We start from the raw sequence: 25,874 nt of genomic DNA, 5'->3' as shown, positions 1-25,874 counted from the left end.
GACAGCCTGGAAGATTTGCATAATTTGCATGATAATTACAGCACCTTTCAGCTAAATATAACTGCAAATGAGAAGTACAAATTACTAAACAGCAGTCTCCAGCAGTACATATGTTTATGGGGATACTTGAATAGTATGTCTCTTAGCAACCACTGACTGTTTTCAGATTTGCAGAATGGCTGAAAGCAAGCTTCAGAAATATCCTGCTAAATTCTTGCCACAGTAATCCACCCAATGAAATAATTCAGGGTCTGACGATTCGTTTGGATCTAAGCAAAGGGGAGGGGCACCTCTAAAGAAATGGCTTTCCCAATCAGGACAGGTGAAAATCATGTTTTCTGACAAGAGTCAAAATCGTTCCACAGGGGCCAGGGCTGCGCTGCCACCTGAGGTGCTGGCATCCTATCCGGGCACGGTTCAAGTCCTGGCTGCTCTTCTTCTGATCCAGAAGAAGCATTCTATCTATTCTCTGCTCTCTACTATTCCTGGGAAAGCAGTAGAAGATGATCCAAGCGCCTGGGCCCCTGCACCCACGTGAGAGACCTGGAAGAAGCTCTGGCTCCTGGGTTCCTGATCAGCACAGCTCTGGCCATTGCGGCCAGCTGGGGAATGAACCAGTGGATGAAAGACCTTTCTCTATCCGTAACTCTGCCTTTCAAACAAATAAATAGATCTTAAAAAAAAAAAATCATCCCACAAACCTGGGAAAATCTACACATTTACAGGCACAGGAGGCAGCTTACCGAGTTCCCTATGTGAAAGACAGACAACATTACCACACACGACACTAGCAATGTGCTCTCTGATAAATTTCTGACAGCTTCCTAATGTAAAGACTTAGCCGAGTACATGAAAAAATGCTAAAGGTTATGTACATCCAGATTTAATACAAATTACACTGAAATTTAGGAAGCCAGTTTGAGCATTCTAGAATAAAAACTACAAAACCTGGGGCGGGTGTTTAGCCTCGCAGCTGAGATGTCAGGTTTGGCTTTGCATCCCCTAGCAGAGTGCCTGGGCTCCCTTCTCGGCTCCAGCTCCTGACTCCAGGTTCCTGCCTGTGTATACCCGGGGAGGCAGGTCTACACTAGCAGTTAACTGGGCTCCTAGCACGCACTTGGGAGTTCTGGATTGAACTCCTGCTCCCAGCTTCAGGCCTGGCCCAATCCCAGACACCATGGCCATTAGGGGAGTGAACCAGCACACTCTGTCTCTCTCTCAACCCTCAACAATTAATTAACTAATTAAATTCTAAAAAACAACAAAACGTTTCTTATAAAAAAACATTCAAAGCCCTTTAACAAAAAAACAACAGCCTGTTTCGTCTGACCCATACATAATTCAGATTTCTAGCTTTTCTTGAAAAACCAGATGATTTAGCAACACTTGGCTCACTTATCTGGAAACAAGAGTTAACAGGAGTGCATCAGCCGCAGAGCCCAATGTCAGTTACCAGTTCCCATCACTCCCTTTGGTCACACCCAGGCTATGAATTAAGTACCCCTTATCTGTGTCCTGTGAAGACCTGAATGAGCTAGCCCTGGTTTCCACATACCATTAAGTTCTATGTTCCTCAAACCAATAAGCATTTACTTTCAACACTGAAGGGAAGAAATCAGCTGGCATGCTGAACTGATAAGAATCCAAGAACGCTGGAGACCACACGTAAGACCTCAAACCAATCATGTGGAGTCCAAAGGATACTAATGATGTTTAGAAGAACAATCTGCTTTCAACTAATCCATAACACACCAGGAAAGACAGGACAGACTTCACAGACTGAAGTTATTAAAGAAAAAAACACCTTAAGGAGGTATCAAAATAAGAACTGCCCCTAATATAAGTATTAGCGACACACCAGTTTGACAATTAAATAACCACTTAGCATGTGTCAAGAATTTTCTAAATGCCTATGCAAGGGGCTTCAAAAAGTTAAAAGGAAAATGATTATCATGAAAAAACTGTGAATGGATTTCAAAATCTTTCTGCACCAAAAATAAACTGATCTTATAATTGTGTTTCCTAGGAACTTCCTCAAGACCCCTCATATGGCCGGCGCCATGGCTCACTAGGCTAATCCTCCACCTTGCGGCGCCGGCACACCGGGTTCTAGTCCCGGTCGGGGCGCAGGATTCTGTCCCGGTTGCCCCTCTTCCAGGCCAGCTCTCTGCTGTGGCCAGGGAGTGCAGTGGAGGATGGCCCAAGTGTTTGGGCCCTGCACCCCATGGGAGACCAGGAGAAGCACCTGGCTCCTGGCTTTGGATCAGCGCGGTGCAGTGGCCATTGGAGGGTGAACCAATGGCAAAAAGGAAGACCTTTCTCTCTGTCTCTCTCTCTCACTGTCCACTCTGTCTGTCAAAAAATAAATTAATAAAAATGAAAAATAAAAAAAGACCCCTCATACAGTATTCATTTATCCAGTCTCAACAACAACCACAGGATGTAATCACTCACATGGATATTTTGCGTCTGTTGTCCAGACGAGGAAACTCAGACACAGAATTACAGGTACATGAGTGGGGACGCTCCAAAAAGTCCATGGGGAAAATGGACGTAAACGACACCATGAGGGATGAGTGGTGCAGGGGTGAAGCTGCTACTTGACATGCCGGCATCCCAATTCACAGTGCCTGGGTTCACGTCCTGGCCCTGCTTCTGATTTCAGCTTTCTGCTACTGGCTATGCCCTGGGAAGGCTAATGCATCAAGTCAGCTGGTGTTTATGAAAAATGCAAGGCAATAAAAGGAGAACGTACTTGCAACTGAACTCTGTTTACTATTCTTATTCATAACATATATGCTCATTATTTTTCAAATGCAAAAAATAGACAGACATACAAAACAGAAAGTGAGGACCACAAATAATCACACGCTTCTAGACAATGAAAACAATGTCTCTTTCTCCTTGCAAAATTGTCAGTGAATATTTCTATGGTCTGAGCATGTCCCCCAGAATTCACGTGTAGGAAACTCTACCCACAACACCAGGATCTGAAGAAGCGAAGACAGTGGATCAAGAGGAGTAAAAGGAGTGGGCTCACTCTCTCTTGCCCTTCACTCTCCACCACAGGAGACCGTGGTCAGCGGCCCTCACTCAGTACTATCCCCTGGTCCAGGACATCCTAGCCTTCAGAGCTATCAGAAATAAGGTCCTGTCCTTACCCACTACCCAGTCCCAGATACTCTGCTAGAGCAGTCCAAATGGACTATGACAAAACAACAAACATTACTTTTCCCTAGAAACAACACACACCGGCTCAAAAATTACTGTTCTATAACATGCATATTTCACTTAAAAACAGATCATATGTAGCTCTCTCACTTCCTCTTTACTAACTGATGACGATCAATTATAATATGGACTATGTCAATGGCCAGTTTATTCAATCAACTCCTACTGAGGAACTTTTAAGTTGTTTCTAATTCTCTAATAATTATTAACAATGATGTATTCAATATCTTTGTATTGTGTGTGTGCATATATATTACATATATACATATACCTTTGTGTGTACATATCTACCTGATTATTTCTTCATGGAATTTCTGGGTCAAAAATTTAAGTTGACAATACTATTAGATTTCCTTTTCAGAAAAGTTAAATCAATTTAGCATATGTATGTATGTATGACTGAGTGAATGATTTACCTATGATTTATCTATTAGCACATCTTCTTCTGGGGTTTTACAGCAAATCTGGAAAGGTCTTTTCCACCAAAGACTGTTCTGTTCCATTCTCCTGTTCCAATACCATATCTGTTTTAATTACAATATCTTCGTAGAATGTCTTATTATCTACTAGGTAAATACCACATCATTAATCAACTTTTTCAAAAATTTGTTTCATGTACTCAGGAAATTTTTTTACAAAGACTAGAATTTTCGTTAGCACCACACTACATGGATAAATTACTTGGGGGGTGGCACGACTGTCCTCGTCCTTGTGCTGACAAGTCTTCCCATCTAGATCATGTCACATTCTTGCATTTAGTCAAGCCTGCCTTGCAAAGCTTTACTGTAATTTATTTATTTATTTATTTATTTATTTGACAGAGTTAGTGAGAGAGAGAGGGACAGAGAGAAAGGTCTTCCTTCCATTTGTTCACCCCCTAAATGGCCGCTACGGCGCCGATCTGAAGCCAGGAGCCAGGTGCTTCTTCCTGGTCTCCCATGCGGGTGCAGGGGCCCAAGCACTTGGGCCTCCTCCACTGCCTTCCTGGGCCACAGCAGAGAGCTGGCATGGAAGAGGGGCAACCGGGACTAGTACCCGGCGCCCATGTGGGATGCTGGCGCCACAGGCGGAGGATTAACCAAGTGAGCCACAGCGCTGGCCGCTTACTGTAAGTTTTACAGGAATTCTTAAATTTTGTTTTACAGGAATTCTTAAATTTTGTTTCACAAGTTAGAAATTTTAAAATTAACACTGGAATCGAGAAAATAAGATATCCTACCAATGTGGGCGGATAATTTTAAGACGTGAAAAAAAGAATACTACTTAATGAGCCACTCTTACGCCAGCAGACACTTTTCAAGTCATCTCATGTGACCTCAAAAGAAGCCTACTGGCTGTGACTCCTTGCAGAAGAGGTGAGTCTCATCACCACTGCACAGAAACAACGAGGCTCAGAGTGGTTAGTGACCGCCCAGGGTGCTCCCTGCCTGCCTCAGACTGCGGTAGGGATCCTGTCTTTGTAACGGAGCTGTCAATTTTAGGGAGTCTCCTAGTTTACTTAACAGTATTTCACTTATGCCTCATGTCAGGAACGAAAAAAATTTAAGGCCTGAGCAGGAAGCGCACAGACTCACTAAAAGTCAAGAAAAGCCAGGGTTTGAACGCAGTTTCATCTGACCCCGCAGCTCACATTCTTAGCTCCTAAAATACACTTACAGCACACAGGGGAGTCATGCAATCCCAGGGCTTCCTAACTTTCCACTACATCATGGCTTGGAAATGGCTCAATTCTGATTCTGCTTTTGTGTTCACTGACAGAGGAATGAAAATCAGAAAAGACTGTAAAGAATACACTTAGCTGCTACAGAAAATACACTTACATCTCATGGCCACAGTAAATTACATCTACCTGAATGAGGGTGTTTTAACTTGAGACAACCACAACTCTGATATCATTAAGTATCTATAGAAAATAGAAAGTTTATCCAAAGAAAAGAAACAAAATACATGCCATCCTACCTGACCAAAGGACAAGGATAAAGGCTTATGGCCAGTAAGAGAGCCGAGCTTGGGTACAAAACACAGACAGGATCTGGGGGCACGAAGGGTGTCTGCTGGTGGGCAAACAGGAAAAGGCAAGGATGTGAACAAGACCTGACCACAGGATAGAGAAGCAGGCAGGACCTGCCAGCCAAAGGGCAGGGGAGGCATGGGAAGAGGCTCACAAGTCTTCCAACTCCAAAGGCCCACTCCTCCCCAGCAGGACCAACGAGGACCAAACCACACAGGAACGGAGCTCAGGAGAACTGAGGGAGGGGATGGAGGGCCCACCACTCTCAGAAGGTTTCGGGATCCCAGGGAAGTCAGTAAGAAGAGGGGCAGGAAGACACTTTGCTGACTGCAACGAGAAGGAATTGGCTGTTCTGGAAAAATGGGAGCTACCAGGTACCCAGGGTTTGTCCCAACAAGGCAGTCAAACGTACTGGTTGGCCAGGACTCATTCAAGTACCACTCAAGGGGCGCTGCTGGGGCTACCCATAGCACACAGTGCTCTTCTTTAGCGTCTGGAGAGAGCCCTGGTCCACAGGTCGAGTTCATCCATAGATCCAGCAGAGGAAGGTATTGAAGGCAAAGGTGGGAAAACAAGGAAGCGGCTAAAGATGTAAAGTTCTCAGATGGACTTCACCAAGTATGCTCCACTTCTCGTCTGACAAAACCCTAGCACAGAAGAACTCCCTGGTTTATAAGCATTTAGAGTAAGTAGCTCATCAGGATCACCAATGTCACATGTAGATAAACAGCATTCTTTTTCACGACACATTTACCAGGCCTGGAGCTGGCACTATGGCGTAGCGGGTTAGGCCGCCGTCCACAACACCAGCATCCCACATGGGCACTGATCGAGTTCCGGCTGCTCCACATCCCATACAGCTCCCTGCGGGAGATGATCCCAGTCCTTGGGCCCCTGCATCCACGTGGGAGACCTGAAAGAAGCTCCTGGCTCCTTGCTTTGGATCGGCCCAGCTCTGGCCGTTGCAACTATTTGGGGAGTGAACCAGCAGATGGAAGATCTCTTTCTTTCTCTCCCCCTCTCCCCATAATTCTGCCTTTCAAATAAATCTTTAAAAAGAAAAAAAGTTATAAGGCCCAGATAGGAAGAGAATGCTGTAAACATAGCATTTAATCGAGTCTCTATGCTCTCCTAAAAAAATGCAAAGGATGACAACACACAAATACATTTCTAACTGGTTCAATGACAGAATTCAAAGATCACTGATGAATGAATTTGTGTTGAAATAAGAAGTACTTAAAGGCATGTCCCAGTCCTCTACTCTCAGTCCTGGCTAGGTCAATGATTGTGATGAATGACTTAGATGACGCCAACAGTTAGCAAATGTAAAAAGATGACAGATGTGGGGCTGGACGCGTGGTACAGTGGGTTAAGCCACCGCCATGTGACACCGGCATTCCATCTCAGCACCAGTTCAAGTCCCGGCTACTCCACTACCGATCCAGCTACCTGCTAATGAGCCTAGTACTTAGGTAGTGCCACCCAGGGGGAAGGTCAGGATGGAGGTCCTGACTTCTGGCTTCATATTGGCCCAAACCTGGCTGTTATAGCCACCTGGAGAATGAACCAGGGAATGGAAGAGCAACCTCTTTCTGTCTCTTCCTCACTGCCTTGCACATTAAAAGGAAAAAAAAAAAGTTAGATATCACAAAGATGGAAGACACAGTGAATAAAGTGGATGGATGACAATGTAAAGATCTAAAAAGACCTCTAAAGATGAAATCGTAACACATAGTGCTATGGTTTCAATATGGTTTGCCCCTTCTGAAACCCATGCTGGAGTTTATTCCCATTGTGAGGTATTAACACGGTGGAAACTCAGGGTAACTTTAAAGATGAGGCCTCTGACCAGTGATTAGGATTAGACAAGGTCATCAGGACGGAGGCCCCATGATTAAACACTGGTGGCCTTTTTAAAGGACAGAGAGAGAGAGAGAGGCCAGAGGATATGCACAAACTCACCATCTGTGCCAGCACGTGGTGCCCTGTACCATCACTGTACTCTGTCGGCAAAACAGCAGTTACGGCACACAGCCCCACAGTCCCAACCTGTACCAGAACCATGAGCCAACACAACCCACCTTGCTCCACAATTTATCCAGTCTCTAGAATTACATTAGCGCCGGCGCCGCGGCTCACTAGGCTAATCCTCCGCCTAGCGGCGCCGGCACACCGGGTTCTAGTCCCGGTTGGGGCGCCGGATTCTGTCCCGGTTGCCCCTCTTCCAGGCCAGCCCTCTGCTGTGGCCAGGGAGTGCAGTGGAGGATGGCCCAGGTGCTTGGGCCCTGCACCCCATGGGAGACCAGGAAAAGCAACTGGCTCCTGGCTCCTGCCATCGGATCAGCGCGGTGCGCCGGCCGCAGCGCGCCGGCCGCGGCGGCCATTGGAGGGTGAACCAACGGCAAAGGAAGACCTTTCTCTCTGTCTCTCTCTCTCACTATCCACTCTGCCTGTCAAAAATAAAAAATTAAAAAAAAAAAAAAAGAATTACATTAGCAACAGAAAAAGGATTAATATACACAGGAATATTTGTCAAGCCCTCACTTAGATAAAATATCAAACTACAAAAACAAACAAGAAGGGGGACATGGTGATGTGGCATACCGGGTTAAGTCTCTGCCTACAACCCTGGCATATGGGTGCTGGTTTGAGTCCTGGCTGCTCCACTTTCAATCCAGTTCTCTGCTAACATGCCTCTGAAAGCAGGGGAACACGGCCCAAATGCTTAGGCCCCTGTACCCATGTGGGAGACCTAGAGGAAACTCTTGGCTCCTGGATTCAGATCGAATCAGCTCCTTCCATTGCTGCCACTTGGGGAGTGAACCGGCGGATGTAAGACCTCTCTCTCTGTCTCTTCCTCTCTCCATCTGTAACTCTGTCTCTCAAATAAATTAAATAAATCTTTCGGGGGGAGGGGAACATGCCCTAACAGCAACATGCATAAAGCTCAATCAAGTCAATCAAGAACACAAGGGTTTTTTGGCTTTTTAAAAAATTTATTTATCCATTTGAAAGGCACAATTGCAGAGGCAGAGGCAGAGGCAGAGAGGGAGAGAGGGAGAGAGGGAGAAAGGGAGGGAGGGAGAGCGAGAGAGATCTTGTCAGTGGTTCACTCCTCGAATGGCTGAGTGGCCAGGGCAGGGCCAGGCCAAAGCCAGGAGACTGGAGTTCCAAGCAGGTTGCTTATGTGGGTGCAGGGGCCTAAGCACTTGGGCCATCTGCTGCTGCTCTCCCAAATGCACTAGCAGGAAGTGGAGCAGCTGGGACTCAATCATACAGGCTGCCAGCACCTGGCAAGTTCTTAACCCTCTGGGCCATCACGCTGGACACAAGAACCCAAGTTTGACATCGGTTGTCCACATCATACAACAGCAAGAAATGCTAATGAGACGTTCCCTCTAAGAAACCTTTGAGACACCCAGACAAGGGAATGGAAAACCCAGCTCTAGGCCGTGCTGGACTGAGCAGGCTCAGAGCGCTCACTCTGACCTAAGTGTGGTACATGAATGGAAAACCCAGCTCTAGGCCGTGCTGGACCGAGCAGGCTCAGAGCGCTCATTCTGACCTAAGTGTGGTACATGAATGGAAAACCCAGCTCTAGGCCGTGCTGGACTGAGCAGGCTCAGAGCGCTCATTCTGACCTAAGTGTGGTACATGAATGGAAAACCCAGCTCTAGGCCATGCTGGACTGAGCAGGCTCAGAGCGCTCACTCTGACCTAAGTGTTGTACATGAAGACACATGGACACATCCAGAAGATGCTGGAGGCCTCAAGAAGTGACAAATGCAAAAAGGCTGACTCAGCACTCAGTCTAGAGCAGAGAACTGATACTCAGCAGCTGTTGGGCTTGATCCAGAAAGCAAATGGGCTGAGTTCATCCTAAAGAGAATTTATCAGCATCAGAAAATGTGACATAAAAATCTAGATTTCTGTTTCCCAAAGAGGAGGGGGAGAAAAGACTGGCAATAACCAAATAAGGGGGGAGCCAAGGCCACCTTTAATAGGCACCAGTCTACCTCCTCTGTGGACACCTGGATACCAGACTTACCACTGACCTAGAGAAAAACATGTGAACACAAAACCAGTTTTCCAACACCCGAAAGGTTATTTCTGGGCTAGCAGTATACTGAGACCACTCTGGGAAAACCAGGCCTCAATATAAGGAGGCTCAACATAAAAAGAACTTTCTAACAAAAACGGAAAACCTGCCTAAGTGCACAGCTTTCCTTCACTGAAAAGTGCCTCAGAGGAGACTGAATCACTGGATAAAGAACCGGAACGTGCAACCCCAAAGTCCTTTCCAAGCCTAGATGTGCCGGATGTTCCTGTCGCGGGCTTTACCGTCTTCTGTATCTGTCCACCAGGAAGCGCACGCAGGGCTGGCCCTGCAGACTCCTGTGTAAGCACCGGCCTCAGCACGTGTTTCCATGTCAGCTAAACACAGGCTCTTCTGCAGCATCACTCTGTCATTCCCGCAGGCATACTCATTTGCCAAACATATGAGAACCCGCCACTTCATCCGTGTCAACACAAGGGCTACACAAAAGCCAAACTAAACAAACTAAACAAACGCGACGCTATCAAACTCAGAAGCTTTTGCATAGCAAGGGAAACAACAGGGTGAGGAGACATCCAACAGAACGGGAAAAAATATTTGCAAACCACCATTCTGACAAAGGATTAGTATCCTGAATAAATCAGCTACTCCAAAGGCTCAACAACAAAACCACCAATCCAGCTGGGAAACGTAAAAGGACTTCAAAAACAGCTCTCCAAAGAAGAAACACAAATGGTCAACAAATACATGTAAAAATGCTAGCCTCACAAGCCACCAGGGACATGCAAATCAACACCACAATCAGGTATCACCTCACCCCTGTCACTGGCTAAAATCCAAAACACAGAGTAACAAATGCTGGCGAGGATGTGGACAAAGGGGAGCACGTCCACACTGCTGGTGGGAATGTGAGTTAGTGCAGCCACTGTCAAAAACAGTGTGGAGATTTCTTTAAAAACTAGAAACAGACTTGCCGCATGATCCCACAATCCCACTGCAGGGTATTTACCCAAAAGACTTGAACACAATGTGTCCAAGAGACACCTGCACCACCATGTTTATGGCAGCAGTGTCCACAATAGCCAAAATTTGGATTCAACCAAGGTGTCCATCATCAGATGCATGGATAACAAAATGTGGCACTGATGCACAATGGAATATTATTCAGTTATAAATTAAGAATGAAATTCTACCATTGCAGCAAATGCACACAACTGGAGGACATCTTGCTGAGTGAAATAAGACAGACCAAAAAAGACAAATACTGCATGTTCTCCCTTATATGTGGGAGCTAAAATTCAAAAATCAACAACAACAAAAAAAAAAAAAAAGAAGAAGAAGAAAAAAGTTTGTGTGTATCAGTTGCTGCAAATATAGTTTTTTTTATTTAAAGATTTATTTGAAAGGCAGAGTTACAGAGAGGCAGAGAGTCTTCCATCCACTGGTTCACAACCCAGATGGCCACAACAGCCTGAGCTGAGCTGATCTGAAGCCAGGAGCCAGGAGCCTCATCCGGGTCTCCACATGGGTGCAGGGGCCCAAGGACTTGGGCCATCTTTCACTGCTTTCCCAGGCCATAGCAGAGAGCTAGATCGGAAGTGGAGCAGCCAGGACTCAAACCAATGTCCACATGGGATGCCAGTACTGCAGGCGGCGGCTTTATCTGCCACAGTGCTGGCCCCACAAGCATAGTTTTGTAAAACTTTGTTTTATACCTTTGTCAAACCAATGGTTAAGAATGTTACACTACTCTTGGCGGGCGCCATGGCTCCCTTGGCTAATCCTCCGCCTGCAGTGCCGGCACCCCAGGTTCTAGTCCCGGCTGGGGTGCTGCATTCTGTCCCAGTTGCCCCTCTTCCAGTCTAGCTCTCTGCTGTGGCCCAGGAAGGCAGTGGAGGATGGCCCAGGTGCTTGGGCCCTGCACCCGCATGGGAGACCAGGAGGAAGCACCCAGCTCCTGGCTTCGGATCGGCGGAGTGCGCCAGCCGTAGCAGCCATTTGGGGGGTGAACCAATGGAAAAGGAAGACCTCTCTCTCTGTCTCTCTCTCTCACTGTCTAACTCTGCCTGTCAAAAAATAAAAAAGAAAGAAAGAATGTTACACTACTATAGTTTTAATCATCTGGGATTACTTTAAAATTTACTGTATATGGGTGAAATGGTCATTTTCCATTCAATTACTGTTTATAGCCTTTGTCTATATTCCCTCTAAACTATGGTTTTTTTGCTTTTTACTTGTTAAACTTCTTAATTTGCAAAGTATTAAGCCTTTTTACTATAATGCAAATTTAAAATAAGTTATCTCAAAAATTTAAAAAAAGGGAAGAAGGAAGAAAGATAAAAGGGTGGGGAGGGGGGAGGGAGGGAATAGCATGATGTTCTTAGAATTCTATCTACAAAGCACACAGAATCTGTTAAACACTAATTAAAAATTAAAAACAAATAAATCTTTAATAAAAAGAGGCTCCTCCTCTCTTGTCACTTCAGGCAAAGTGAAGGAACTCACAAGCAGCATTGGGGCGTCATGGACAGAAAACCAAAATAGGAAATGTGCTGGGGCAAACTTGATCATCTTTTCAGACCTCAGTTTATTCACCTAGAAAATGTGCCTTAAAAACTTAGCCAATTCTATTCTAGAAGACTGTTGTACAAATCAAATAATACATGTAACAGGAGCTCTGACAACTATACAGCACCACACACATGCAAGGGTTTTACAACACAAAGCACAGATCTATTACTTCTATTTAGGTTTTCTGAAGTGATGTTTGCTTCCTTGGTCGAAGGATCTGTATTGATCTACCAATTAAACCCGCAATCCAGGGATGCTGGTGTGCTATCTGCATATCTCTCTACCTCAGCTCAATCCTCCTTCCCCCAAAGCCTCTGATGCCAAGGTGTGAGCCACAATTATTGGGGCACCAAAGCACCCTGAATGTGCAGAAGGGTTCAGTGATCTGCCCTGTGACCTCAGGGAATGTGGACTGTCGGTATGGGGGTGCTGATGAGCTAACACACCAAAGCTCCCTCCCACTCAGCCACATTACCCAGGGTGCAGAGGTGCCTCCGTGGCCCTCTGATATCTGAAGCTGGCCTGCCTCTGGTATTCTGTTGAACTGAATCCTAGGAATCTGTTATGTGTCACACACTCACAAGCTGAAATTCTACTTATTGCCCACGAGGATACAGACATTTACTTTTCTCCGACACACTGTGCCTCCTGTGTCACTCAGAAAGCAGCTACAACAGCCTATACGCCATGGTGGCTCAAGTACCTGTCTGTACAGATAAACAAGAGGAAGGGCTTACTAGCTCAAAACTCAGGGCCATGAGAAAACCATCTCGAATAAAAGGGAAGGTATGGCCAACGGTTATAAATGGTACGACGAGAAGACAGGCAAGGTAGATTCCCTGGGAAGCTCCAAATGGACAGGTCAGAGTTAATCCCCGAGTGTCAGACTGCTGTCTCCTAGCAGTAAAAGCTCACTGATACCCAGCCTCTGGTTACTACAGGTTACTTACGCGCCGCAGCATGAACCTGCCTACTCAGTTTTAACAGATGTAGTAACAGTTCTTTAGGAATCCTTATGCAAATACAAATTTTTAAGCTGCATAAATATTCACACAAACCAGGGTTATATAAATGAAATTCCTTTATAATTAAACTTCAAGAAAGAAAACCACAAAGATTTAAGCATTAGCATTCGTGGCTGTGCAAAATGCAATCAATTCCCACCACAAAGAAATTAAAAAGGTACCTGTTATTCTTAATGGAAACTAACATATATACATACATACACACACATATATGGTGCTATAACTGTCATTGTAAGAGAAAATCTGATGAACTATACAAAGTTGAATAACACAACCACAAGAATTTGCTTACCTGTAATACAAATTTCTGATCTATATATTTTTTGGCAATGCTGGGCTGGAATTCTTGGCTTTCCAAAAATCGTATGAAAAATTCATATACAAGCTGCAAGAAACAGAAAACAGTTCATGTAAAATTATGATTCACTAAGAATAAAACTAAAACCATGAAAGCCTGTAAGACTACAACTGACAGGATTAGAAAGCTGGGCTTTCTTATCAATCAACAAGTCATCCCAGCCCTTCCTGTAGCTCACAGTTGCCATGTTTTTTTAGCTAATAAAATTAAAAATCAGGGGCTGTGCTGTGGTGCAGCAGGCTAGGCTGCCGTCTACAGCACCAGCATCCTATGTGGGCATTGGTTCAAGGTCCAGCTGCTCCATTTCCAATCCAACTCCCTGCTAATGCACCTGGGAAAGCAGAAGAAGAGAGTCCAAGTGCTTGGGCCCCTGCACCCATATGGGAAACCCAGAAACTCCTGGCTTAGGCCTGGCCCAGCTCTGGCCATTGCAGCCATTTGGGGAAGTGAACCAGCGGATGGGAAGATCTCTGTCTCACCCTCCTTCCTTGTCTCTCCCTCTTCCTTTGTAATTCTCATTTTCAAATAAATAAATACATCTCTAAAAAATAATTAAAAATCAGAAAATAGAGCCACAAAAAGTACAGAAATTTCCCTATAATCTTACCATTCAGAGACTACTACTGTTACCACTTGAATGCATGTATCTTTGATATATGTATAGTATGTATACTTAATGTATGTTGTATATTCTATATATAATTTACTATAATGCATTCCTATATAGTTCTCTAAACTATTTTTACCACTTAAATAATACATTGTAAACACTTTATGTCAACAATTACCTGAACCATCATTCCTAGTAGCTTCAGGGTATCATACATAATGTATAATGATTTCCATTATTCATAACTAATTTAGCCAATCTCCTATGCTTAAACATTTCAGTAGTTTCTGAATTATTTCTCTACCAACTTATGACATAATGTGCATTATACAAAGTACATTAGTATACATTTGTTCAATTCTTTCATGAATAAATATTTCTAAGTGGAATTTCTAGGAAAAAAAGATATCAAAACACTTAAGGCTTTAGATATTCATTAACAAAGTTACTTCCAGAAAGTTTACAGCAGCTGATACTCCTCCAAGCAATGCACCGTAGAGTGGCACATACTGTCATCTGCAAACAGTCACTCTCCAGTAACTGTCCTGAGAACACGCCAAGGATGCACTGTGAGTCCTCTCTCTATAACACATCTGTATTAGGTCCCCACGTAGTACATAACAGTACATGAACCCAACACTTAAGTAGTTTAAGAGACAGATGCTACATTGCAAGTCCAGCTCTGACACTGTTTCTATAACTTCATAAAGGAGAGGATAAACCCTATTAAATGTGGTGATAAATACCAAACCATCTGTGCCAGTGACTGAAATGTATCATCATCACTACCGCTCTCAACACCATTTGCAAACTTTTTGGTCTTAATCCTTTATATTTATAATTTAATCGGGATCCCAAAACACTTTTTTGTCTAAATAAGATATATGTAAGATATATATATATATATATATATATAATGTCTCAAGTTAGAAATAAAAACTGAGAAAATTTAAAATGCTTTAGTAGTTAAAATAATTTTTTGTGAAAAATAACTTTATTTTCCAAAACAATGAGAAGAGGGGCACTGTTTTATATTTTTGTAACCACTTTAATAGCTGGCTTAATAGAAGATAGATTAATATCTATATATTAAATCTGTTGTGACATACTGTTTTGATTAAAGCATATAAAGCAACTCAAGTCACACAGATCTAGTAGCTGAAAAAACAGAGTATTTTAATAGTCTATTGTAGATATTCTTCTTTTGATACTACACAAAACTCAACAAATTGCCATTTTTTTCAAGATCAGAGAACCTGAAACAAGATCGATGAGCTAACAAGGCAATGGCACCAACAACTCAAGAACTGTATCCCAATGCTGTGTTGTTCTTCACTGTACTCAGAAAGCCCATGGGAAATGGAATTAAGATAATCACTTTATGCAAAAAAAAAAAAAAAAGTTTCAGTCCATGCAGTTTCTCATAATACACATTCTCTACAAACATTTTGGAGACCAACCACTATATACAATTCCAACATTTTCTGAAGCATAATGAACTTATCTTTTTATTCCAGTTCCCACAAGCTTTTTAAAGTTCCCCTGTACACTCCGCTTTCTTGTAAAATGTCATCCAGAAAAGGAAACACACTGCTACTCATGGAGTTTTTACAAAGTGAAAAGGTCTAAGACCACACTGTGTTTCAGTCGGAAAAAGACCGTTGGCTCAATTAATAAGTAAAATGCTGAATTCAGTGACGAGGGACCATCACGGGACGACCTATCGTGAACAGCAAAGGGATTTCTTAGACGTTCAGCGAGGGCTCTGTCAGTACTGACCCAGCTATCAGTGAAAACAGAAAGGCGACCAGTCTTGTGACTAACACGCACAAGGGAGAACACAGGACTCACAAAACCAGCCAGGAAGCTGCAGAGGGACCCACAGAGCAACAGATGCACCTGCTCCCACTGGCTGACTTTCCTGCCTGACCTGTGCAGTTAAGAGTAATAGGCCTACACCTACCAAGACTTAGTGGGTCACCTCCTCCCCCCGAGCTAAAGAAGAAGGGGTGAGGATTACAGGCTCGAACAGGATGTCAACACAGATGAACCCAGCCTGTTCTGTAACACAGTTTACGACTTTATATCCCAGAGGGTGCCAGGCTTCATCACCACTCTTCAAGGCTGCCTTGACTTTAGGGTTTCAGATGAATCAATGATTCATACTATTCCTGCTGGAATGACAGCGTAAGCTAGAGTTTTTTTCATGCCAGAATTCAGTCTAATAGCTTCAGGAATTAATTTGGCGCTATGTCTTACAGAGCTGTTAAGTACTGGAAGAATTAGAAGTACTGAGTTAAACGTCACCGAACTTTAGAGGAAATCTGTACCTATGGTAGTGCGATTTTAGAGCATTCTAAAAGCTCTTCCCAGTGAGGGGAGTGCTCTGTTCTCTCTTTTGTGGGACACAGAGAAGACACAAGAAGCTGAAGCTTGGAAGACATTTCTCTTCCTGGCTTTTCCATCATCAGATATGGGACTTTCCCAGGGAGATTTAAAGAAGGAAGACGACAAAGGAAGAAACCAAAGTCTCTTCTTTCACTCTAAACTGCAATCCCATGAGCTGGTGCCACGCATCACAGCTGAGACCTGACAAGAAGTCCACCATTCAGAAGAACAATTCTTGTTTTGCATTGCATCACAGCCTGAGAGGTGCCTATGAAAAGCACAAATAGTTTTACAAATTTTTAGGTTGCAGACAGCACGTCTGGCACCTTAAAAAAAAAAAAAAAAACACCTAAGAGAGTAAATCCATTATAATGTCAACTAATTTACCCACTCCCGGCACTGAAAGCATGAATACATATGCATGAAATGCCTATGTTGGAACGGATAAAAGAGAGCCCCCCAAAGCTCTCATATGACATACAGCTGGGAAAATAGCATACATGGGTGTCTGTAGCAACCCTGAATTGCCAAAGCACAACAGGCAAAAATGCAAATGCCCTGTCAAAAATTTATGAGGGGGAAAAGTAAGCAGAGTATCTTCAGGTCTTATCTCCCCGCTGGACGGATTTTTTTTTTAATCTTCCAAAGGTCATTTAGGAAGCCTGAGAACACTTCTACAAAGACAGCGGCTTCTGCCTGGGGGTGAGAAGGCACAGGGTTACACTGCTCCTCTTCCATCCTTCCCTCCTTGGTGTTTGTCACCTCCACTCTGAGGACACGATGACTCATGGAAAGATGGCTCTGGGGGTCAATCTACCCCAGTTTCCTTGTTCTGTTCTTCTGTTAGGTAGGAAGCTGAGACATTAGCCTGTGTGTGTATGAGGGGCTATGGGAAAAAAAGCCCCTGTGCAAAGGGATGCAGCAGCCTAGTAGGGTTCACCATACTGCGTAGGGCCGAGTTGTGACTTGGTGGCTAAAAATCGCAGCCTGTGGCCAGCAGCCCATATGGGTGCTGGTTCATGTCCCAGCTGTTCCACTTCTAATCCAGCTCCCTGCTAATGCCTGGGAAGAGCAGTGGGACATGGTCCAAGTGTTTGAGCCCCTGCCATTCACATATGAGACCTGGATAAAGACCCTGGCTCCCAGCTTTGGCCTGAGCCAGTGATGCTGGGGAGTGAAAAAGTGGATAGAAGATTCATTCTCTCCCTCCAACTCTCTCAAAATAAATCAATAAATCTTAAAAAACAAAAAAATCTTGCCCATACCTGGTAACTTTATAGGTGTTTCCAGCCTTAGCCCCAAGGAATAAACTCCAGGAGAACCCTCCCTGCCCAGGGCTAAGTGGGCTCCCCAGTCCACTAACACTGGCAACAAAACCTTGGGAGGAATTTTACCTATTTCACATCCAGCAAATGCATTGCCCAGGAGAAGAGGATGGGGAAAAGAAAAATGGGGGGAGGAGCTGGACCCCATTCCCTTATAAGGCCCCATCTGCATACAGACGGCATGCGCAGTCTCTCCTGAGACGTTCCTCAGTCTAGCAGGAGTATCTTTCTCCACTCGGCACTCAGCTCTCTCCTGAGATGCTCGCCTGGCTGGCAGGTGCACCCTCTCCATGAAGCCACGTAGCTTTGCTAACCCCAGCCTGGATGGCTGAGCGCTCTCAGATGCCATCCAGAGAGGCCGGACGCCCCACCCCATTCAACCCTGCTGCCTTGTTTCCCACTCCTGTCTCACGTCTGAGCTCCTCCTTCCACGAAGACAAGAACCTCTTCCACCATCTCCGCTAACATTTTGAGAAACGCTGGTCACGAGGGAAGGCAGCCAGGAAGGGAGGAGCTGTAAAATGGCCAGGATGTAAAAGTCAGCGCCATACAGATGGGTCCAGTGCTGGAAATGGAGACATGCGAGGCCCCGACCTATCCCCACACCTGAGCGGGGCTGGAAAACACGGCCTTCCCGATGCGAGAGAACAGAACTGGCCTTCCCCCAAGCTTTCTCCAGCTGCTGCTCTTCCTTACAACACTGCTGCGGTCCAGTTCTGCCCTGCTAGACTGTTCTAAAGAGACACAGTTATGATTATCATAAGGACAGGCACACAACGTCCCCAGGGTTAGCTACTGCTAAAAATGAGATGTGTACTCTGTGACCTAATCACATCCAACTAATATTAATGTGAAAATGGTTCTGTCCTTGTCTGAGGCTCCAGCGGGCGGGATCACCGACAAGCCCCCACAAAGGCAGGAGCTGCTGCAGGCCCGCAACACGGGGAGGGGCCCACAGCAAGGCATCCCACTGAAACGTGCTCTTTAACTTCTGCCGTTCTCATTATGAAGAGAAAGAAACATAAAGAGCACACTCCAGCCTTCCATTCATGTCCTCCAAGTGACTCCTTGGTGAATAAAGGCCTTCCGGGAACTCCCGTGCTCGTCAGCTAATGGGCTAATGGCTATTTCTTTTATAACAAAGGTAGTTCAATGTACCTGTAAGTGTGGCCAGGATGCCTCAAGGGTAGGTTCATCTTCTTCTGGATCAAACTCGTTGCTGTCACTAGGAGGGAGAGTTCTGAATATATTGCAAGATACCTAAAAATAAACAAGCAGCAGAGTTAACTGGAAGCCCCTTCTGGACTGCCTTCCAGGGCCCTTGTGGCCAGGTAGGGAGCATCCCCAAACTGCAGCAAGACCCTCTCGGGACAGACTGAGCCAGGCCGCCAGGCAAAGCCGGAGAGGACAGCAGCTCCTTCCCAGGCTCCTGGACAGGACTCCCTGCCCTTACTCGGCCACCCTCACCCTGGGCCCCCGTTGACTTTATACCTTCATCAGAGCCTGTTCTTGCTTATGTACCAGTGAAGCATGCTTCTAATTAACCAATTTACGTTAAGTTACAAGCAACTGCCGGTGAGCTTCCCGTCCGTCCCTTCTCAGGCTCACTTGCATTTTGCATTCTGATGATTGCACTAATGGTGAGATCCCAGATGCTCACAGGAAAAAAAAAAAATGAACTGGAAAAGATACTCTAGAATATTTCTAACATCCTTCAAATCAAGCCTAATCTGTCCTCAGCTCATTTACAGAACACTAAAAATGATCAGGTTAAGATATCAGGGGACTCGAAAAAAAACCCATGGAAGATGGTATTTTTTTTAAACAGATATTTTTTATTTATTTGAAAGGCAGAGTTACAGACAGAGAGAAGGGAGACACAGAGAGAGAGAGAGAGAGAGAGAGAGAGAGAGAGAGAGAGACAGATCTTCAATCCACTGTTTCAATCCCCAAATGGTCATAGCTGCCGGGGCTGGGCCGGGCGGAAGCCAGGAGCTTCTTCCAGGTCTCCCACGTTGGTGCAGGGGCTCAACTAGCAGGGAGCTGGATCGGAAGTGGACCAGCTGGGTCTTGAACTGCTGCCCATATGGGATGCTGGTGTCACAGGGGGCAGCTTAACCTGCTATACCACAACACTAGCCCCAGAAGACAGTAGTAAAAAAATAAGTTCATTGGAGGAAAAAAGAATTATTTGAAACCCATGCGTGCAAGGAGGTCTTGAAAAAGTTAATGGAAAATACAAATTATCAAAAGACTATGCATTAATTTAAAAAGAACATCTGCAACCAAATAAGTATCTTTCAATTCCACATTTCCACAAATTTTTATAAGTATACGCAAGGGCGTATCCGTGGCATATACCTCTATAAACTAGACATTCCCTCACCACAAATAATACTCAGGTTAAATGCTGGTTGCTCAACGAATGGCCATACATTGGTAACGGCTGATGATGAATGATGGCGGGTTGAGGATCCACGATTCTACTACAATTTCTGTATGTATCACAAGATTTCTACACTACAATGTTTAATTTTAAAATGCTGTTGGTGCTATTTTCAGGGCTCCAATTTCCATTCTGTTGCTGTACTTACATACCTATCTTCTCTTAAGGACTCAAACATACCCTGATCTGAAAGATCGAAAGGGGAGAAGAGGGAGTGGACCATGCATAGAAGGTGAAAAGGGAAAAAAGAGAGATACTGCCCCAGAACCTACTGCTGGATTTCCTTATTTAAGGGAAAAGAAAAGAAGAAATGCTTAGGAGCCCATATAGCCGAAAGATGCTCATTCTTTCAACAAATATTAGTGAGTGGCCCATTGTGTGCAAATAATGTTCTAGGCAGTGGGAAAATGGCAGTGATCAAAGCAGATAAAAATCTGTCCCCTCACAGAGCTTATAGTCTAAAGTCACAATTACCCATATTTCCTAGTGATGGAAACAGATCCCAGAGGTGTAAGCTATGGAAGGAAATTAGGTTTTATCTTACATGCAATGCAAAATCATTAGTGGATCTTTTTTTTTTTTTTTTTTTTTTTTTGACAGGCAGAGTGGACAGTGAGAGAGAGAGACAGAGAGAAAGGTCTTCCTTTGCCGTTGGTTCACCCTCCAATGGCCGCCACGGCCTGAGCGCAGAACAGAGATTGTCCATCTCCTGGTTCACTCCCTAGATGGCCACAACATCCAAGGCTGGGTCAGGCCAAAGCCAGGAGCCAGGAACTTCATCCGAGTCTCCCACATGGATGCAGGAACCCAAGTATTTGGGCTATCCTCTGTTGCTTTCCCAGGTGCATTAGCAGGGAGCTGGATCAGAAGTGGAGCAGCTGGGACTTGAACTGGCACCCATATGATATACTCAGCGCTGCAGAGGACAGATTAACACACTACACCACAATGCTGGCCCCAGGACAAATCTTTAGAAATTGGGTAGAAGAACCAATGAATAGCAGCAGGAGATACAACAAGCAAGACTGGATTTTGGGGTTTCAGGACAGAAAAGAGTGTTTTAAGAAGGAAGACGACAGCAGCAAGTGCTATTGAAGGTAAGAGGACATAGCGCAGCATCTTCTGGGCCTGGCAGCCCTATGAAATATGCGTCATTATCTCCCAGCATTTCCCTGAGGAACAGAAGTACAAGTGTGGATAAAGCTCCACATTACAGTTAGTAACCAGCAAAGCGACAACTGCACCTAGGCAGTTAGGCTCAGAGAGTCCACTGATTTGAACAACAGTAGCAGACCAACACTTCTGCTCTTAGCTTAGGTAACAAAAGATGATCCTATTACAACACCATGCTTTTGCTAGTGCTGATGACAGCATACATAGTTCTATTATTTTATTTTTACCCCTTCAATGATGAAAACTACATTTACAAAGAAACTAGTGACTTTTTAAATAACCATCAGCCTGCTACTTCCCTCCAACCAGCCAGCCATATCACATTCACATGGGCAAAGTTCCTTCGATTATTCAATTTGAATGCACACTGAAGTTATTTAAGTTTTCATCTCAACTAGTCTGTAAATTGCTGTTTCCCTCTCTTAAGATATGAAAGTAGACCATGAAAGGGGCTTCTCTATAATAAAACCCCTGGTGAGGAGATGCCTAAACCGATGCTCCTTTGTACCACACAGCACCCACTACTGCTGCAGCAATGATCTGTGGACACTTGTTTGTCACGACCCACTAACAGAATAACTGAGGATATGCAATACATGTGTCTTCCTAGCACATTCAAGGCATTTAATAAATATTCACAAAACATAAGTTTGGAAGCATTCATAAGGCTGTATACTTGGGGACAGCTCTGTGGCATAGCGAGTTAAGCTGCCGCCTGCAACATCAGCATCCATACAGGCACAGGTTCAAGTCCCGGTTGATCCACTTCTGAGCCAGCTTCCTACTAATGCTCCTGGGAAAGCAGTGTTAGACAGCTCGAGTGTTTGGGACCCTGCCACCCATGTGGGAGACACAGATGGAGTTCCAGGCTCCTGGCTTCTAGCTGGTCCAGATATGACTGTTGTGGCCACTCAGAGAGTGATCTAGCAGATGGAAGACTGACACCTCCCTCCCTCTCTCTCTCTCTCTCTCTCTGTCGCTTCCTCTCTGTAACTCTGCCTTTCAAATAAATCAGTAATTTTTTAAAGGCTCTGTACTGGAGTTCTGCTTTAACCATTTTTTTCTAGATGCTTTAAATATATACTGGTCATTTACAAGGATACTTAACCCTATACAGTGCTCTAATCCTCTGGTTTGGTCAAAATGCTACCTCTCAGTTATCACATCAAAAGAAGGCTGAATTTTGTCAACAATTACAACAGCAGCTAGTTCTAAAGTCAAGTGCACCTCAATAAACCATATGTCACCATTTCTTCAGATTTACCTTCGTTGTTCTGCTTTTAGTTTATTTCTAACCATTCCCAGATGAGTAACCAGGTCCATTGGGCTGGACAATTCAGAGCTGACTGACTGGTTAAGCAGTTCCCCTAGCACACTGGGAAAGAATGGCAAAGCATATCAAGTGTCATGGAAATGGCCAAGCTTCTGGTCCAGCCTTGCATATAGTAGGTGCTTAATGGGGTCATGAAAGAAGGAATGCTTACCCTCATCCCTGAGAACCTACCCTTGGCAAGTAATCCAAGACTGAAAAGCTACAGCTGTCATCTACAACATTCTCTGTGAAGTGCAGAGCTGGAAATAACCGGTCCATCTAGCATCAGAGAGGTACATAACTCAGTGGAATACCGTGCAGCAGTACTCAAGAGGAAGGAAGAAGTTCTCAAGTAAGAATTTAAGCAGAAAGGAACTGAAAAGTACACGCCGACACTTATAAAGCACGTGAATATGAAGTGGGTGTTTGGCTGCAGCGGAGGGCCTGAGCTGGAGCCCTGGCTCTGCTCCCCGTTGCAGCTTCCTGCATGAATATACACCCTAGAAGGAAGCAATAATGACTCCAGCAGCTGGGCCCTTGCCACTCAAGTGGGAGACCCAGATTAATTTCCCAGCTCCTGGCTTCAGCTTGGCTCAACCCTGGCTGTTGCAGGCATTTGGAATCGAATCAGCTCAGCAGAAAGGAGTTCCCTGTCTCTCCACTCCTCTCAAACAAATACATGTTTTGTAAGAATGTAAGTGGACAAGAAAAATTAAAAGCTGTATAAAAGCGAGATAAATATGGATAAGCTAAGGTAGCTGCTGTTTTATGCCTGAAAGTTTGTGTATGACTCCAATTTGGGAAGAGGGCAAGTTGCCTTCATTAGATTTTCAAAAGGCTTCCAAGATCTAAAACTGCTTCACAACCACTGCTCTACATAGTAAATTTGCTTCCATTGTATCTTCTTTTATCACTGGCAGTTTGCAGAATAAGATTATTAAGTGGATTATTAAACATAATGGCAACTACACGCTTATGCTCACGTGTCATGACCACAGGTCCACCAGCATCACTCCCCACCACATGGCAGTTTCGTAGAGGGCCCATGTGGCTACAAAAAATACATCCAGGTACTTCCCGAGTGCAAACTGCCTCTGTGATACATCCAGCAGCTGAAGCTCTGGCCCTAACTGTGCTATTTCATTCATTCAGATTATCAGAATGAACAAAAGACATTTTTAGAGTATATTGGAAGGGTTTCTCAACTATTTTCATCTACACTGCGATCGGTGCAAAGAAAACAAATTTTAAAAATAGAAGTCTTCGCAGTAGTCTACTTCCTTCCCTTTCCAGAAACTAGATTACAAGAAACACTGAATGTTAGGGTGAAAACTGCAGGCTCTTGCAGACACTGGCCCGACCCCCAGAGGTGATTTTGGGGAGAGGGAATAAGGCTGCAGGGACAAGAGGAACCCGTGTGGGAACCTGGATAACCCCTCTTCCAAGGATGAGGGACTCCACTGGGTAGCTTTTGAATCACATCATGACACAGAGTATTACATCTAGCCCTTTCATCTTACAAATAGAGGTGCAGGGGAGTGGAGAGCTTGCGAGGTTTTCAAGATGGCAAAGGGTTTTGGATGCAAAGGGTTTGGAGCCCCCAGGGCTCCTTCTCTGATGAACCATCACCACCCCAGCCCCACTGGGGTCCATGGATAGGCCCACTTCTGTATCCCTCTCTTTCACCTCTGATCTCCCCACCCCCATTTCTTGTCATTTTTATTCTGGTCTCATTTCTCATGTGTTTTGCCATCGGACTCTGGGCTCCAGTGTCATCCTCCCATCAGCACTGCGTTGTGAACAAGCTGATGACCTGGCTCAGCAGCAACAAGAAACCGTTAGGGACCTGTGTCCCTGACTGCTGGTCCAGACCTCCAGCACCACCCCGGGTGATTAGTGCAGTGTCCCCTTTCTGCTGCTCCTGTCACATCCTTGAGTGGCTCCCTGGTTACATTTGGAGCCCCTCCAGCACTCTTTAGTCTCTGAAGACTTGACCCCTACACTATTTAATAAGTGCAAATAATCAGGGTTGCCAAAAAAAATACAGGACATCAGTTACAGTTGAATTCCAGATAAATTATAAGTAATTTTTTGGTATAAATATATCTCATACAATATTTGGGACAGTCTCAATACTAAAAAATAGAGTTCCCTGTTCATCTGAAATTCTTTTTTTTTTTTTTTTTTTTGGACAGGCAGATTGGACAGTGAGAGAGAGAGAGACAGAGAGAAAGGTCTTCCTTTACTGTTGGTTCACCCTCCAATGGCCACTGCGGCCGGCACACTGCACCGATCCGAAGCCAGGAGCCAGGTGCTTCTCCTGGTCTCCCATGCGGGTGCAGGGCCCAAGGACTTGGGCCATCCTCCACTGCACTCCCAGGCCACAGCAGAGAGCTGGCCTGGAAGAGGGGCAAACGGGACAGAATCCGGAGCCCCGACCAGGACTAGAACCCAGTGTGCCAGCACTGCAGGCGGAGGATTAGCCTACTGAGCCGCGGCACTGGCCCAAATTTTTTTCTTAAAGATTTACTTTTTATGGACAAGGCTGAGTTACAGAGAGAGAGGGATTTTCCATCCTCTGATTCACTCCTCAAATGGCCTCCACGGCTAGGGCTCTGCCAGGCTGAAGCCAGGAGCTTCATCCCAGGCTCCTACATGGAGGCAGGGGCCCAAACACTTGGGTCATCTTCCACTGCTTCCCTAGGTGCAATAGCAGGGAGCTGGGCCAGAAGTGGAGCAGCCAGGACTTGAACTGGTATCCATATGCGAGGCCAGTGTTGCAGGATGTGACTTAATCCACTATGCAAAATGCCAGCCCCTAAAATTCAAATTTATTTTTACTTGCTAAATCTGACAATCCTAAAGTCACATCAATATTAATTAAGAACCATTACAAAGGGAAAGAACCTCCACAGGCAAGGCCTCAGAACTAAAGACTGCTCAGTTAGGTGGACTGCCCACTCTGTTACTTTCCAGTGCTGTATTACTTATTGCTGACTGCTGTTGACTACGGCGCAAAAATATAAAGTTCAAAGTTCTAGCCAAATGTGATAAAGAAGATTCCAAAGTTTTCGAGTTTATGACTTGATAAGAAAAACTGGAAGAAGCTTTTAGGCATATTTTTATCAGTTTTTGATTAAACAAGTTATTGCCACAACAAAACACAACTGCTAATATTTTCAAATAGTTACTGAAATTACTGCAGAAAAAAAATAATTCACTGTGCCCAACTCCTTTGTCTCCACAGGAACTACTCATTTGACACCATGATTTTGGTTGAAATGATGTTGTTTAAAGAAAATGACCAGCAAATGATGCATACGTGTGTGTGTGTGTGTGTGTTTGTGTTTGAGAGAGAGACAGACAG

At 44.7% G+C, this 25,874-nt stretch overlaps 1 protein-coding gene across 5 annotated transcripts in view; it reads right to left on the bottom strand.

The window, feature by feature from the left end:
* The window catches only part of PPP2R5E (protein phosphatase 2 regulatory subunit B'epsilon), a 178,066-nt gene that overhangs the window by 33,195 nt on the left and 118,997 nt on the right, over nucleotides 1-25,874 (bottom strand). For 4 of the 5 annotated variants that reach the window (XM_070065058.1, XM_070065059.1, XM_051826410.2 and 1 more), the window contains 2 exons: nucleotides 18,735-18,836; nucleotides 13,188-13,280 (listed from right to left, as the gene is read on the bottom strand). In XM_070065058.1, coding sequence (XP_069921159.1) covers nucleotides 13,188-13,280; nucleotides 18,735-18,836 — 195 coding nt within the window. The remainder of the gene's footprint in view (nucleotides 1-13,187; nucleotides 13,281-18,734; nucleotides 18,837-25,874) is intronic. The other variant, XM_070065060.1, reaches the window with a different exon arrangement.

This window comes from Oryctolagus cuniculus, chromosome 20 (assembly GCF_964237555.1).
Source record: "Oryctolagus cuniculus chromosome 20, mOryCun1.1, whole genome shotgun sequence".
NCBI classification, from domain to species: Eukaryota; Metazoa; Chordata; class Mammalia; order Lagomorpha; family Leporidae; genus Oryctolagus; species Oryctolagus cuniculus.
The sequence above is the reverse complement of the archived record's forward strand: the minus strand, read 5'-3'. Positions and strand labels throughout refer to the sequence as shown.